At 49.2% G+C, this 15,117-nt stretch overlaps 1 protein-coding gene across 1 annotated transcript in view; it reads right to left on the reverse strand.

The window, feature by feature from the left end:
- The window catches only part of WASF2 (WASP family member 2), a 15,810-nt gene extending 5,049 nt beyond the window's left edge, over positions 1-10,761 (reverse strand). Inside the window, exons 1-8 of the mRNA XM_041463157.1 lie at positions 10,609-10,761; positions 10,139-10,292; positions 6,224-6,358; positions 5,584-5,737; positions 4,380-4,497; positions 3,495-3,625; positions 1,992-2,147; positions 1-234 (exon numbers count right to left, since the gene is read on the reverse strand). Of these exons, the coding sequence (XP_041319091.1) occupies positions 1-234; positions 1,992-2,147; positions 3,495-3,625; positions 4,380-4,497; positions 5,584-5,737; positions 6,224-6,358; positions 10,139-10,268 (1,058 nt within the window). The 5' untranslated portion in view covers positions 10,269-10,292; positions 10,609-10,761. The remainder of the gene's footprint in view (positions 235-1,991; positions 2,148-3,494; positions 3,626-4,379; positions 4,498-5,583; positions 5,738-6,223; positions 6,359-10,138; positions 10,293-10,608) is intronic.
- Between the last annotated feature and the right edge of the window lie 4,356 nt (positions 10,762-15,117).

Consider the following 15,117-nt stretch of genomic DNA (forward strand, 5'->3'; position numbering starts at 1 on the left):
GGGGGCGAGGGGGGCGGGGGGGTTCCCGGGGAGGGGAAGCCCATGGGAGGTGGTGGAGGGGGGGTGCTTTCCATCAGTGGTGGCGGTGGAGGAGGAGCTGGAGGGGGAGCAAAGCCCGGCCTGGCTGCGGAGGGAGAGCCGATCGGAGGGGCTGGCGGCGGGTGGCTCGGGCTAACCAGGCTGGATCGTTTGGGCCCTCCAGAACCAGAACCTCTTTGGTTGTCTACAGGATAGCTGTGGCAACAGAACGAGAGAGACAGGGAATCAGCCCTGAGGCCAGATCAGACTGTACAGTCACTGTGTTAATGCAAATCATGTGTGTTTGCTGCCGTCCAGACAAAAAAAATCCACGTTCCAGCTTTAACTGATGTTTCCATGAGACCTCACTCCTTGGTTTTAGTTCCCTTGCACTGTTTCTTTTGGCCTACACCTCCAGAAAAAGGAAAGCTTCTAGGGATGGCAGGAATGCTGTCCTCCATCCCATCTCCCAGGCTGACAAGAACATGAGCCACCTCACCTCTGTCAGAGGCCAGGCCCAGGCAGGGGTCAGGGACACGCCAGGCAGGGATCAGGGATGTCTGCTGGGATAAACTGCACGAGGAGGGCGGGGGTGCCAGGAAAGCATATGCTCTGAACACCTGCTGGGAAGGGATCTCCTCCCTGGATTCCACAGCTCGGAGCTGGAGTGCAGCAGCCGTGTCTCAGAGCTCGCTGTGGGGAGTGAAGGGGAGGACGTGGGAACCCAGCGTGCTCTTATGGAAAGCACCAAGGCATGAGGGACTGAATCTCCCATTGTGGAGGCTCTGTTCATCCCACAGGACTCCACTGCCCATGTGACAGTGTGACATCCTGTGCAAGGGAAGCCCCAAACTGAGACCTCCTTCCATGGCAAGATAGAAAAATAAGGTGCATTTGCCACAAAAACATCACCATTTTTAACAGTGCTGATCCAAAACAGACTCCTGGAGATCAAATCTACCTCCCAGGGTTCCTTAAAAACAACCATCAAAACAAAACCAGAAGAGGGGAGATCTGTGGGGTTGGGCAGAGATCTAAGCAACTGCATAAGGCAGTGAGAGCTTCATCTGAGAGCTCGTGCCTGCTCTGCCCGAGAGGCACAGGCTGCAGAGTGCAGTGCTGGGTCTCTCTGACACATCAGAAGAGCCTTTGCTGCAGCATTGCTGCCTTTGGATAAGATGGAGAGAAGCCAAGCAGCCCTGTCTATCAGACAGACTTTCTCTTGTTCCTCTTGACTCTGTTTTAATGTCTTAAAAAAAAAGAAAAAGTCCACTCTTTTTTCACCCTTTGCGTCTTGAGCCACTGCTGGACCGTAACTCTCATCTCTGGAGGTGCCTGGGAGTCACCATTTCATTCAATCCCAAGTAAATGACCTGAACTTGCACCCAAGTCTCTGGGAAGGAGGCAGCTGCTGTGCTCAAGTCCTTGAAACTTAAATACATCTCCATCTCCAGTGCCCACGTCGTGCATTTCTCACAGATCAGAGCAAAAGAGGTTAAAGAAGCTGTTCTTTGCAAAGCTCTGTCATGGAATATCCTGAGAAGGAAGGGACTCACAAGGATCATCGTGTTCAACCCCTGGGCCTGCACAGGACACCCCCAAGAATTCCACAATGTGCCTGAGAGCATTGTGCAAATGGAACATGAGGAACAGAAGTCCATGCTATGGAACAACTGCACTGGAAAACCACAGCAATGAGGTCAAACCATTCACTGGGACACTGCTGTGGAATAAATCTGCTTTAGTTCTCCCCTGCTGCCTGGGAATGGTGATGGTGGCTGGGCTCCATGGAGAGCCACGTGCTGCCTGTCCTCTGTCCCTTCCTGCAGCTGCACTTCCCTTCCAGACAGGAGCATTCTGGTTCCCATACACCACCCATTGGGAAGTTCTGCTGAACTATCTCAGCCTGTCTCATGTCATCCTTTTACACCACCTACTACTCCTTGGTGACAGAAGGGATCCCGTAGGCTTACCTAAATTCCACCGGGGGTGGAGGCAGGCTGTCATCTGGGAACGAGGGAGGTGGTGGCACAATAGAGTCAGTCTGTGGCGGTGGCGGGTAGCAGCTCCCGTCCATGCTCTCGCTGGAGCCGATGCTGCCGTTCTGGTACACCATGTTGGAGGGGTACCTGGGAACAGCAGCACAAACAGCTTGTTTAAGGAGCTCAAGGCAATGTATCAAGCTTGTTTTTTCCCCCAGAGAGGTTGGCTGCCCCTGGATCCCTGAAGTGCCCAAGGCCAGGCTGGATGGGGCTTGGAGCAGCCTGGGATGGTGGAAGGCGTCCCTGCCCATGGCAGGGGTGGAACTGGATGGACTTAAAGGCCCTTTCCAACCCAAATCAATCCATGATTTTACATCATTAAAAAACCCCTTTACTTCTCAAAGACTCCTACATGGAGAACCACATACACCTGTATGTGTTTGCTCTCTGTAACTCTTTGGCTAAAATTTGCTCAGGTGCTGCCCTGTTTATGACTGCTGCACACCAGAACAGCAGGGGTATATATTTTAATAAACAAGCAAACACCTGGAAAAATGCATTTTTCTTTAACACTTGATTTTGTAAAAGCACTTAAGAGTGTTTTCACCAACTTGGACTTAAAGAACTTGCAGTTACACTGAGTATCATCAGTGGTAAAAACAGGAGATACTCAAAGATGCCAAAAAGTAAGCTCGAGAATAGAATATCGAAATGGAAACCTCAATGCCCTTAAAACAAGTATTCAAAGCTGGAATAGTACTGAAAAGAGACTCTCATGATTTCAGCAGACTCATTTCACTGTGGGGAGGGGGAACCACCCTATTTTTGGGGGCTCTGGACCCCAGGTGAATCCAAATGCAAGAACACACTCACATGAGAAAAGAGAGGAGCAAGAAAATGGTGCTGTTGTGCTGCTCGATTCCCCTGCTAGAAACCAAACCTGTTCTCTTATTAAACTAAAAGCAAGTTTTATTTTTAGCTGGAGAGTGTGATTTAAAGAGAGATTTTTTTCTTATATGAAAGGAAGCTGCTAGGAAGAAGAGCATTGTGGGGAATTCGGTCTGCTTCCAGCCTTGCTGGTGTCAAAAGTTAAATGAATTCCCAAGCCAGAAGTGCTAAAGAGAGATCTGTAGCTCGAAATACTTGGATGGGGACAGCCCCCGCTTCAACTTCAGGGTGTGAAGAGCCATTTGTGAAATGTAACAAAGCCATCACACAATGGCACCGAGCTGCCACCCTCGGCTGGCTGTGAGGGAAGGGCATCGCCGTGGGGCACAGCCAAAGCTCCCAACACCCTGTGCCCACAGGCAGCGAGAGCAGCCAGAGCTGCTCCTGCCACCTTGCTCCAGCTCCCTGATTTATTTGGCAAATTTTAAATCAGCAGGCGGATTTACTCGGGAGAATCTGATTAGTGGCAGCATCGATCCGTGGATCCGGGGGAGCTGCAGTGCAGGGTGAACTGCATCCCAATCACCCAGCCCCAGAGCTGCTTACCCAGCAGGGCCCTGCTTGTCCTTTGACTCGACAAATTCTTGTCCCATTTTCAGCTTCTCCCACTCCTCTTTCCGGGTTTTGATTTTCCGTGGGTTCACATTTCCTCGGTTCGGATTCTCCTTTTTCTCTTTCTAAGAGAGGAGGAATCAAACACAAGCTTTATTTTGCTTTAAATTCACTGGGAATAGAGAGGGACAGGACAGACCTGGAGCAGTCACAACCAGACACATTCTCTAAGAGGATTTTTAGTTTACTTTCCTGATTGCTGCACTCTCCAAAGATCTTCCATAAAAACAAGCTGGAGCACAGACAACATAAAAATGCCAGACAACATCAGGCTGCCCAGAGCAGCCCAGACACGATGCCATCATCACCCCCTGCCATAAGCAGCTTGAGGGCAGAGTAAAAGCTCAGTTTCCCAAATCAATTTAGGTTTTGGCCTCTGTGTCAAAGCACCCGAATTTCACCTTCACCCTCATGGTGTTCAGTGTTCTGGGGTGCAATATGGACACTTGCCCACAGAGGACTGGGCTTTAGATGGGCTCACTCAGAATTCTAACACACCCTACATCTCTCCTTTGTTGTTTTTCATTGAAGAATCACAATCTGTTTTCATGCTTAATACTCCAGTTGCTCAAAAGCTAAATAAATCTCTTATGCTATAATATAATTTAACATTAAGGCCCAAAGACAGTGGCATTTGGAAAAACCAATTAGAGGTATCTCTGTTCTCTTTTTTTAATTAACGAGGATGTGGGTAAACAAGATAAAACTTCACTGAATTGATCCCATAGGAGTCCAAAAGTGCAAACCTGAGTTTTGGATAGTAAATTTGGAGTCCAAAACCTATTAACACCTCCCACTTCCTACTCCTCCCTTCCTCACCCTATGTTTCCGCTTTTCCTTCATGATATCCTTGGTGTCCTGAAGCATTTTCTCCTTCCAAAGGTCGAAGAAGTATGAAGGATCTGTGTAGAATTTAAGTGCCTCTTTGCCATCATCCCTGCACCAGAGGGAGGAGAGAAACACACAGACAAGGATCAGGTCACGCATTTCTTGGAAGGAAACACAAGGCACTATCTCAGATGACAGCTCAGAAGTGCAGTGAGATGGTCACAAGTGCTGTTCTTGCCTCTGCCCCCCGTTTCAGAACAGGAAGAGCCCCCCATCTCAGTCACCCCAGCTCTCCCACATCCCACTCCTTCTGCCCTCACACAGTCCCTCCATTACTCAGCACCTGAAGAGCTCAACTGCTCTGAACAACCACCAGGAGAGCAGCAGGTCTCTCACTTCAACTCCCTTTTGTTTGTGCAGTATTTTGGTGTGGAAAAACCTCCTCCTCCAGCTCAGGAACCCTAAATCAGACCAGCAGCGTCCTTGAAGCTCCTGATGAGCGCACACAGACTCCCTCTCCTCCCACTCTGCAGTGCAGCCGCGTCTGGCAGGAGACAGCTGCCTCCAGCTATCTGTAATTACTTTTTACCTGCTCAGAAGATATTTATGGATGTGGGATAAGTCTCTGGATTCTGACCCCCTTTACTTCTACTACCTACAAGATGGAATCAGAGTGGGACTGCTCAGAACTGGTTACACAGCCAGTGTAGGTCCCACCAGACCAGTGCAGGTCCCACCAGATGTCTCAGACCAGGCAGTGGAGGCCACAGGAAGCATCACCAGCAGCCTGCTGCACCCACCTGGGTGAGAGCCACCTCCAGGTGAATGCTCTGCACCTCACACTGCAGCTCTTTGGAAAGGAGCCATTGGGCTACGGAGGAGCACAGGAAAAATGCCTCATCTGCAGCACACCCAGCATGGTTCTGCAGAGCCAGCCACGCCTGGCCCCAAGGCACCCACAAAAGTGGCAGCAGAAAACCAAAGAGATCATTTTCTAGCTACGTTCATTGGTATGACCTCAAAAGCAAAGTTTCACATAATCCAGAGGACAGAGATTTCCTGGTGGATTTGTTCAGCAGCTCAATTTCCCAGTGGAAACAGCTTCAGTCCAGCACAGCACAGGGAAGGACATCCCCAGCAGGCTGGGAGGAAGAGGTTCTTCTCTGCAAGGGAACAAGGAGTATTGCAGTCCTACCTGTAAGGTGAGAGGATGTTGAGAGGTGGAGGGGTATTGCAGGTCCTGTAGGTTTCGAGGACAGGCACAGGGAGAGAATCTCTGTCAAAGAGCTTCTGGTCCTGAGTTGTGGAGCTTTTGAAGGCCTTCCTGGTGTTAATGCCTTGCAAGGAGACTGTAAGGAAGAGGAGAGAACAAGTGAAGAACAGCTTGACCCAGGCCAACGACTCTGAAGCCCAAGCAGTGAACATCTGATTTCAGTTGGAGTTCTCGGCATGCTTTGCAGTTCTTAAGGTCAGGTTCCTTTTCCCACAGATCCCTTGGGAAACCCATCAAATCTCCAGCGTGCTGCCAAGACCTGCTGCTCCATCAACACAGCTCTGCCTCGAGTGGCCCATGGGCTTTGGAACCCCTGTGACCAAGCTCAAGCAGCTCATCCACAGCCACCCAACTGCTGGAGAGCGAGTTCCCACGTGGAGAGTCACTGAAGAGCCAAAACAGCTGTCCAAGTGCACCACTGGGAGGCAGGGAAACAGTCCCTCTCAGCTCAGAGAACACATTCCAACACCCATGGCAGTGTCATGCTGGTTTACAGTGCTGAACCAACCATGCTGACTCAAGGAGAACCTTCACCATGCTCAGCCTGTGCTCACTCCATTACCTTCCTCCTCTTTGGGATCCAGCTGAGTGACTTTGACTTGCAAGCGGTCAACTCTCTCGACAAGAATGCTCACCCGAGAGGCAAAGGTGTTGGCTTGAGTAAACAACTCTCCAAATATGTCTTCTGCAGATTTACCTGCAATATTAAAGTGTCCACATTACCCTTATGAACCACATCAGACCATACGCAGTCTCCCAGCTTGTTTTTGAAAGAAAGAAAGAAAGAAAGAAACACTCTTCAAGTTTGTCAGGGTTGAGTTTAACATCCAGGAAGAAAGTGCTTTGTTCCACCAAAACCTGACATTTCCAAGGAATCTTCAAGCAATAAGGAAACAATTGAGACATGCTTTAAAGTCTATTAGAGTAACAAACTAAAGAGGGCTGACAACACTACACTGGTCTGAATGTGGATGCATCTGAAGGTCCTTTAAGATTCTTTGCTGTTCTGTTTCTTAGACAAGGAAATACAGTTAGATTTTCATTGCTCTGGAGAATCTCAAAGGCTCTCAGTCTTCAGCAGACCTGCCTCCAGGGGAGCTGGCACACATTTACAAGCTCAAAGTACTCTGGAAGTAAAGAGCAGACCCAGTCCTGGATCCTGAAGCTGGAGCTGAAACCGCAGCTGACAGCACTGACCCTGCTGTTCCTTCAGGTGGCACTGTCTGAAAAATTGATGCATTCACATTGATTCTAAATCAAAACCAAAGGGGAACTTCTCAGTCAGGGACATTCTCTCTGGAACAGCCTGGACTACCCAGGGGGCTGCTATGAAGGCACCATCCGTGGTCTGGGCCATGAGAGCGCCTGGGGCTCAGCTCAGGAGCTGCAGCACTCACAGGAGTAACAAGAACACAGCCCCATCCTCAGGAGTTAAAAACCCACAGTGCAACAAGAGATGGCCACAGGTAGACAGAGGTGGGAGACCTGGAAGAAACCCAAGAGCTTCCACTGAGTCCTGTTTGTGCTCTGCTCCCGGGCACAGCCCAAGACAGGGAGCCCCCAGCAGGAGGGCAGAGCAGACTTGGCACCGGCCGCAGACATGGGCCGCGGTGTTCCCACTGATGGGAAACATTTCCAGCCACGGCTGCTGAGTACAAGGCTGCTCCCAATAAGCAGTCTGGTTTTGAAGTGCATCGTCATATGGTCAACAGTTTGTTCTGGAATCTGTTACTCCTAAAGATCCTCTCCGACACTCGGGAAAGAAAAACCAGTTGGAAGTCTAATTTTGACAGCAATTTTGGAAAACATGGTTGTCTACAGAGTCGGAGAGACAAAGCACCCTTGCACGAGGCAAGGACAGGGCATCCCCCAAAGCCCAGCTGCACAAACACTCCCAGCTATCTAAGCTGACATATCAACTCCTTGTTCCTGCTCCCAGGAGATCTCCTTACACTGCCAAGCACGGGGAACAAGCCAGGTTAAAATTCAACCTTCTCCACCCCTTTTGGTGGCAATGCCAGGTCCAAGTGTTTGTAGAAAGCAAATGCTGAAGGTTAACTTCAACTGACCTCTTCCTTCCACTCCTAGACAATGCAGACTCCACACATGCTCAATTAACAAACCCTAACTCATGAGAAGGATTTTATGTTTGGAGATTTAAGGGCCAGGTAGCTCTTGTTTTAGCCATGTTTCATGAAGCAATCTCCATTTTCAACATCAGCACAGACCAGCTCTCCTGTCTGACCCAAAGAGAGTAAAAATTTATCTGTGGGAAAATGCGAAACCTTCCAGCGGCAGCTCAAAAAAAGAAAAGTTGCAATTTCGTTTCTACTTTCACAAGAAGTGAAATGAAATCGAAAACATCTCTGAATTTCACAAGGAACTGCAACAAGCAGTAGGGGAAAATTAAGTCTTTGGTTTGCAAAGTATATTTCAAGTATAAAATAATCAATAACAGCATTTTCTATAGTGGTTTTGACCCTGAAGAGAGAAGAGGTGGTCGGTGCTCACTTGCCTGTGTAAGTGCACCTGGAGTTATCACCCAGCATCTCACACGTCACCTGAGCTTCACAAACACTTTTAGATGGGGTGAGACAGAGATTAATTTTTTAGTTTAGTTACTTTGACTGCAGAAGTGCAGCTTACAATCAGAATTATCTTTGTCATGCACCGGCAGGAAGACAGACGGCATGATTTAATAGGTCCTTCCATCTTTAGCTTGTGGATTCTGTAAAATCACACAAAACCGCGCAGCCGACTTATACAAAGTGCTCCCAGCTGCGATAGTAACGAAGGGTAAACTCACTGGAATATGAAAGTTTGACAAGATTTATGTTTGCATCTTTGTAAAGAGACTGTGGTGCACCAGGCATGGCTGATTATTCACTTGACAGGGCTGTCACAGCCTACTGAACCTGCTCTACATTCCTGTAACAGTCAAGGTACAAGGAGAGGGAGAATTTGTTTTTTGGAGAGAGGAAAGGGCATGGGGCAGGAGTTTGGTCATTTGGGTGCAAGCATAGTCTAAACATTGCTTTATTTAAAATACTGCTGACCCTGGGGAAGTGGATGGTGCTCAGCATTTCCCTCCCACCTGCCCTGCTCTGCTCTCACACCAACTGTCAGCAGGAGGCACCTCTCCTCAGTTCCCCCCAGGTACCTGGGACTGGTCCAGCAGCTCACACCTTCTCCCTGCATCCCCACATCCCAGCTCCCTTCCCAAAGAAGAAACCAGGCTGTGATTTGACTCCCAGTGCCTCAGAAGCAGAGCAGCTTTGAATATCTGAGCAAAGAAGGTCTGAACCTGTGGGATCTGGCCAGGGCTGTCACACAAACCCACACGTGTCTCTGAACAGGGATGAGCCTTCCCTGCAGCTGGGCTTTGCACAGCTTTACTGCCTCCTTCCTCACCATTTCACATGCACGAGATGGATTTCACTCACACTCCACAACCATCTTGGCTACCAGACCTAACAAATGAACAACGAGGGCCAGTTGAACGTGAGCAGAGAGCCTGCTCTCGCCTGTGCAGTGACATTTCTCCAACCCAACAGAATGTGACACCGACTGGCAGCAAACACGGGCCCAGATTTCAGTGACAGCCATGGTTTGCACTGCTGGAAAGAGGCTGCACCCAAACTTTGCCTGCCACATGGCGGAAGACAAGGGCTTGCTTTGCAGAGCAAGCAGAAGGGCTTGCAAACACCCCAGAGAAGCTAAACAATAGATTAATTTGATTATCAAAGTCTCGCTTCAAGGACAAAGGTGGTTAATCAGAACCCAGAGCATTTCCACGGAGTATGGAATCACCCTGGAGAGATCACAATTAACTCTTCGTTTCTCCTACAGCATGTAGGCCTGTGTTTTCCCTCCAGCTTTTCCAAGGCTCCGGGTCAGCCCACTGGAGAGCTGAGCCAGGCATCGCTCCAGCTCATGCTGCCATTTCAGTGAGCAGCCCCAAACCACCGATGCTCTGGAGGCACCACTGGACTCAGACAGGTCTTTGGGTCTCACAATGCAACAAACAGCAGCAAGGGCAAGCTGGAGCTCCTGCGTGGGGGCTTTAATTATCTTTCATTAAAAATAAGACTACTGACATGGTGTAGATTCAACAGAGTCAAGCTCCATTTAGTAGCGCATGCAATTACAGGCACGTTCTCTGACACAAGATCCTGCCTGCTCCGAGAGCCTCCCATTTTACAAGCCTGAGTTGTGCTCCATCCTTCCATCTGCAGTTTCACTGCAGCCTCTCACATGCACACACACATACACACACCCCCCTCCCCATTTTCTCTTAGATAGGAAGGCAGTGGGACCAGGGATATGAAATTAGCATCAGATTTCTTTAGGAAAACATTTTAGCATTACCCAGGGAAGGCAGATGGGGGAGAAATAGGAACACGAGAGTAGAAAGGGAGCTAAATAAAGAGCAGTAGCGACTCCTGAGGGCAACGCGCAGGCTCGCCATGGTACTCACTCAGGCTGCCCAGCTGTCGAATGACATTTGCCAGGGTGATGTTGGTCACGCATTCCAGCTCGCTCGGAACGCTAGGCAACGTCTGACGGCACAGGTGCCTTGGCTCAATGTTCCTCGTTACTAACGGCATGGTGGACCTGCTTCAGGCACTGTTCTGAAAGATGAAAAACAACCCAAAAAAGAAACAGGAAAGGATTACTCAACCGCAAATTCCAGGCACACCAGAGCCATGGTGTTCGTTTTTCCTGCTCTCAAACGGCTTTACTTATAAGCCTTCTTCCCCCCGCTCCCCACCCTGAGAAACTGGTTCATCAGAAATAAAGATCCTCCTGTTCTCTGACTTGCAGTGGCAGCCCCAGCAGCCCAGGTACAGAGGCAGAGATGGAGAACTCCAGAGCTCTGCCCACACTGCCGGGCGTTGCTCCCCTCCTCCCCAGAGCCCGGACAGGGCTCCTGCCTCCCGCGCTCACACGGCGCCTGGCACGACTCCGACGAGCTCCTCTTCAGAAACACTCCCAACCTGCAATCAATAGTTGCTTAAACCGTGGAGATGAAGGCAGGAGATGTTATTACACAAAAAAAGAAAGAACAAAACAGGCTTCTCCCAGCACGCCAAAGCACACGTGGTGCCTCCCTCCTGGAGCAGCACACGGGGCTCTCCTGGAACAACAGGAAGCGCTTGCAGCTGACCAGGAAACTTTCTGGTGACTGTTCCTTATCCTGCAGGCTGCACCCCTCTTCCCTTGGGAAATCCCCCGGGGATGAGGTTTACACTGGACCATTGTTTTTGTGCTAGAGCAGTTTAAGGTTGAGGGAGATCTGCTCAGGATGCAGGACTGGAGTTTGCTCAGAGGCAAGTCAGCATTGATTGGACAACAGGCAGGACAAACTTCCAGTTCTTTAAAAAACTAATAAAATAAAAAACCTGGAGAAAACCTAAGTGTCTGGAAGTTATGGTTTGGACACTTTTATGTGCAGGTCAGTGTCTTGAACTAAGAAAAATCTCCTTTGCTAACAGGCCCAACGTTTAAGCATGAAACAGCTTCGTCCCAGATCGTCCAGCTCCAGGAGGGAGAAGGAAACCTGTGTGACCAGCTCACCAGAAGGAGCATCATACATGCCTGAAATCTTTAGGACTAAGTGAAAGCAAATACATCCCAAGTTCTTGATTAATTTAGAAGGGGAAAGAATCACTTTTCTAGGTCAGCTGAGGAACAACCCAAGAGAAGCAGGCAGCTCCCATGTGATAGGCATGCGGATCTGCTCGGGCTGGGTGTAAAAATAAAACAGGAAGCGAACAGCTTGGGGAACATGGCTTCCTGTCACCACCAGCAAAAACCCAAGAACCATAAAAAATCAGCTGTTTGCTCTTGACTTTGAGCCACCCTTTGATAGTCTCTGTGGCAGCTGGCAGCTTATCTTTGAGGTCCAGGAGTCCTTCCTGGATGCTTTTCTATCAGGGTGTTAAGAGGAAGAAGTGGGCATTATCCCTCCTAATTACCTCAGAAGCCAGATTTTGAATTGCTAAATTTGACCCATTAAGGCAGAGGAGTTCAAGAGCCGCAGCACCGGGCGCTGGGATGTCTCCCAGACAAGCAGATGTAGGTTGCTACCATTTTGCAACGCCTCTACACGAGGGATTTCACAGCATCCCAGAATGCCAGGATGGTTTGGGTTGGAAGGGACCTTAAAGCTCATCCTGTTCCAACCTCCTGCCACGAGACCAGGCTGCACAGAAAGGGTCCCCAAAACCAAACGCCTTATGGAACAGGGGAGCCAGATCTGCATCCAAATAAATAAAAGCAAGACCCTCTGAGGACTGAGTCTGTGTTGTTTTTCCCCGTGTCCACTGCAGCCATCAGTAACTGCTGGGATATTTAAAGAACAGGGTGAACTAAGGAAGGGCTCTGACCTTCCCTTCCCAACACCCCGTGTTTTATCGATTCCAGCCCAAGCCCTACAATCTTTTGTCAGCTTTAGTGCTTCATGCCAGACAAACTTTCCCAGCTCCCCCCAGACTGCAGTCTGCACCAACCAGCAGCTCTCATAAACAAGGCAGCATTTGCAGGCTGCCTGCATCCAGCTTCTCCCCTGTGCTTCCCCAGGGCTTGGCCAGGGAGCACACACGGTGGGATCTGCAGAGCTGGACTGGACAGCCTGCCTGGAAACCTTCCAAGGTGGAGGACAGACAGAAGGAAAACAGCAACAGGAAAAATAAGCCTGGAAGTGGGGGATGAGATGTGAGCATTCTGTATAAAAGGAGATAAAAAAAAAAACCCAAGATGATGGGTAGCATGGTTGGATAAATGCAGGTAACACTGATCTCTGCAAAGATGGGGAAAACAGGGCAGAAAATGGCAGCAGTGCCTCAAATACCAACAAAAAAAGGCTCTGAATACATTGCCTGTATACAGACACCCCAAAAGTGTTTGCCTTCAAAGCACGTTTTGAAAGTAAAAGCAAGGAGTAGTGGTGAGAACAGCTTTTCTTAAAAGAAAAACTAAGGTAGAGCACACGTACAGCACAAATTTGCACTGGCAAAACAGCAGAGATAAAGGCTAAGAAAAAGGCTCCCTTTATAGCCCAGCTCATCCTGCCAGCCACCCCCACCTTCCCAGCCACACTCCACTGCAGGAGAGTTTTGCCCTCATGATCACAGCAGCGCTTCCCAGGGCCAAGGGGACAGCTCTGCTGCCCCTAAACCCAGCCAGGATCCAGCAAACTGAGGGATTAAATTAACCCTGGAGAGCATTGGAGATGAGCAAGGCAGGAAGGGCAGGATGGGCTGTGGACAGCCACCCTGCTCTCCCAACAGCTTTTGGGTAAGAGGCATTTTAAAGCCAAAATTCCTCTCTTCTGAGCAGAAGGATGAGGAGCTTCAAGATTTCTCGAAGGAAATCTGGGACCTGCAAAAAGAGTGGGTGATGTCCCTACAAGAAGACTGTAAGACCCTGCTTTTTCCTGGAGTGTTTGGAGGGTGGGGATAGAGATAACAGCTAACGGGCTCCTGTAAAACCTTCATGCCTCATGAGAAGGTGGGACAAAGATTAATAGCGAGGATTGGAAAATAAGTGGAGTATTTCAGAAGCAGGAGTCAGGTAGGGCAGAAAACCAGGTGTGGAGAAGGGGCAAAGCATGAGGGCAAAGGGGAAAGAGGAGGCAAAACACTGGAGGCAGCACAAGGCACGAGCTGGGGGCAGGGAGGAGACACAGTACATAAAGAAGGGACAGAGCTAAAAAAGCTTTCTGGGAGGCTGATGCTGTTATTCTTTAAGAGAGTCATTAAGGAGGCGACTGACAGCGCAGTGCCAAGCACGGGCCAGCCAGAACCGCTTCACTTTCCATGCTCAGGGCATGACAGCACAGCAGAATTCCACCCTGCCTGGCCAGCCTGGTCATCAGGCATTAGTCACTGTCACACAGTGGCCACAGACCATATATTATAACTAAATCCTACCATTCAGATGCAACTTAAATGAATTGCAAGGCCAAAAATCCTTATCTTTGGGGCAAAGATAAGCGTTTCTATTTGTTTATGAATGCTGGAGATTAGATTTCTTTTGGGAGTGTAGAGTTTTGGGGTGCAGACACTGTTTTTAAAGAAGCTGCAAGAATGACAGGGGCACAGAGGAGCTGCCCTGATCCCAGTGTAACAGGAGAGGAGATCAAGTATGTCACAAGTAAAAGGAAACCGCCTCTAGAAACAGAAAACTCTGCAACAGATTTCTAATGAATATGGAAAACAAAGAAGGCATCAAATTGAAACACAGTGAGAGGAAAGAAGTTCAGTGATCTCTGCTGGCTGGAAGAGCCCTAAGGAAAATCCACAAACCCTGCTGCATCAATCCCCTTCAGAAGACTCATCCTCCCAACCACTGTGCTTCACACCTTCTTAAACAAGGAAACAAAAGATTTTCCTCTCCCACTTGAACCAGACCCTTCCTACCTGCTCCCAAGCCCTTCCTCTGGAGCCTCCAAGTCATGACTTGAATCACAGAAGGCTCCAGGAGCCTCGACGATGTTGTGAGGGCAGTGACTAAAAGCCAAACCATCTGAAAGGCCCAGCTTTGCCCCGCAGCTCCTTTCCCCTTGCTGCCCCACCTACAGCCGGGCATTGCCAGGATGCCTCATAATTTCCCCTCTCCCAAAATGCTTACACAGGCTCTGCCGAGCCCTGGCCTGCTCCAGCCCAGAAAAATGTTTGCTGAGCACAAAGAAGCCCTGGAAGCTGAATTCACTGCTCCTACATTCCTACTGATCTTCCAGCCTCAACTGGCACCTTGTTTCCAGGGTTCACCAGGTTTTTGCTCCCCATCATCCTTCCCAACAACTCCTGCCCTTTCTCACTGCACACATTGTAGTCTTGGATGCCTCATGCTTTTCCAAGAAAGCAGGATCCATGTAGAGCTTCTTCCCGTGGCTGCTGATCTGACACCCACAATAAGCTCTCACCTTGAATGTCCTGCTCACCAGCTTTTAAGAGGATTCAGACTTTGGCAATTAGTTCTGTAAATACTCTTGGGCACTGGGGAACAAGCGTGGCCCAACACAGGCTGGAAAAGGGGGAAAAACGTCGACTTGCAATTCTTGCCTTTCTGAATCCAGCACTTTAAGCAAAGCCGAGGTAAATCCAAGATAAGCATGCTGCTCCAAGATTTCTTATCAGCAAGCCATCGACCGCTCTCCCCATGAGCTCTGCTGCAGCAGATCACTCAGGAATCCCAGTTCTGGATTAGAATCAAGTACAATTGGTTTGCTTCTAACAAGAACTGCCAGTCCATAAACCCCTCGCACAAAGCTGTGTCTTATTGACTATTTTTAATAAATAGGGCTGGCACAGTAAAATTGAACAATTGCTAGGAACAATAAAGGAGACAGACTTTGATTACAACTATTGAGAAGCAATACAGGGATGTTTTAGCATTGAGTATTTGCTTTCCAGTGCGAGCTCTGTCAACTGAAAACAGCAACTCAGAGCA

The sequence above is a fragment of the Pyrgilauda ruficollis genome, unplaced genomic scaffold (genome assembly GCF_017590135.1).
Source record: "Pyrgilauda ruficollis isolate IOZ18807 unplaced genomic scaffold, ASM1759013v1 scaffold162, whole genome shotgun sequence".
In the NCBI taxonomy this organism is placed as follows: domain Eukaryota; kingdom Metazoa; phylum Chordata; class Aves; order Passeriformes; family Passeridae; genus Pyrgilauda; species Pyrgilauda ruficollis.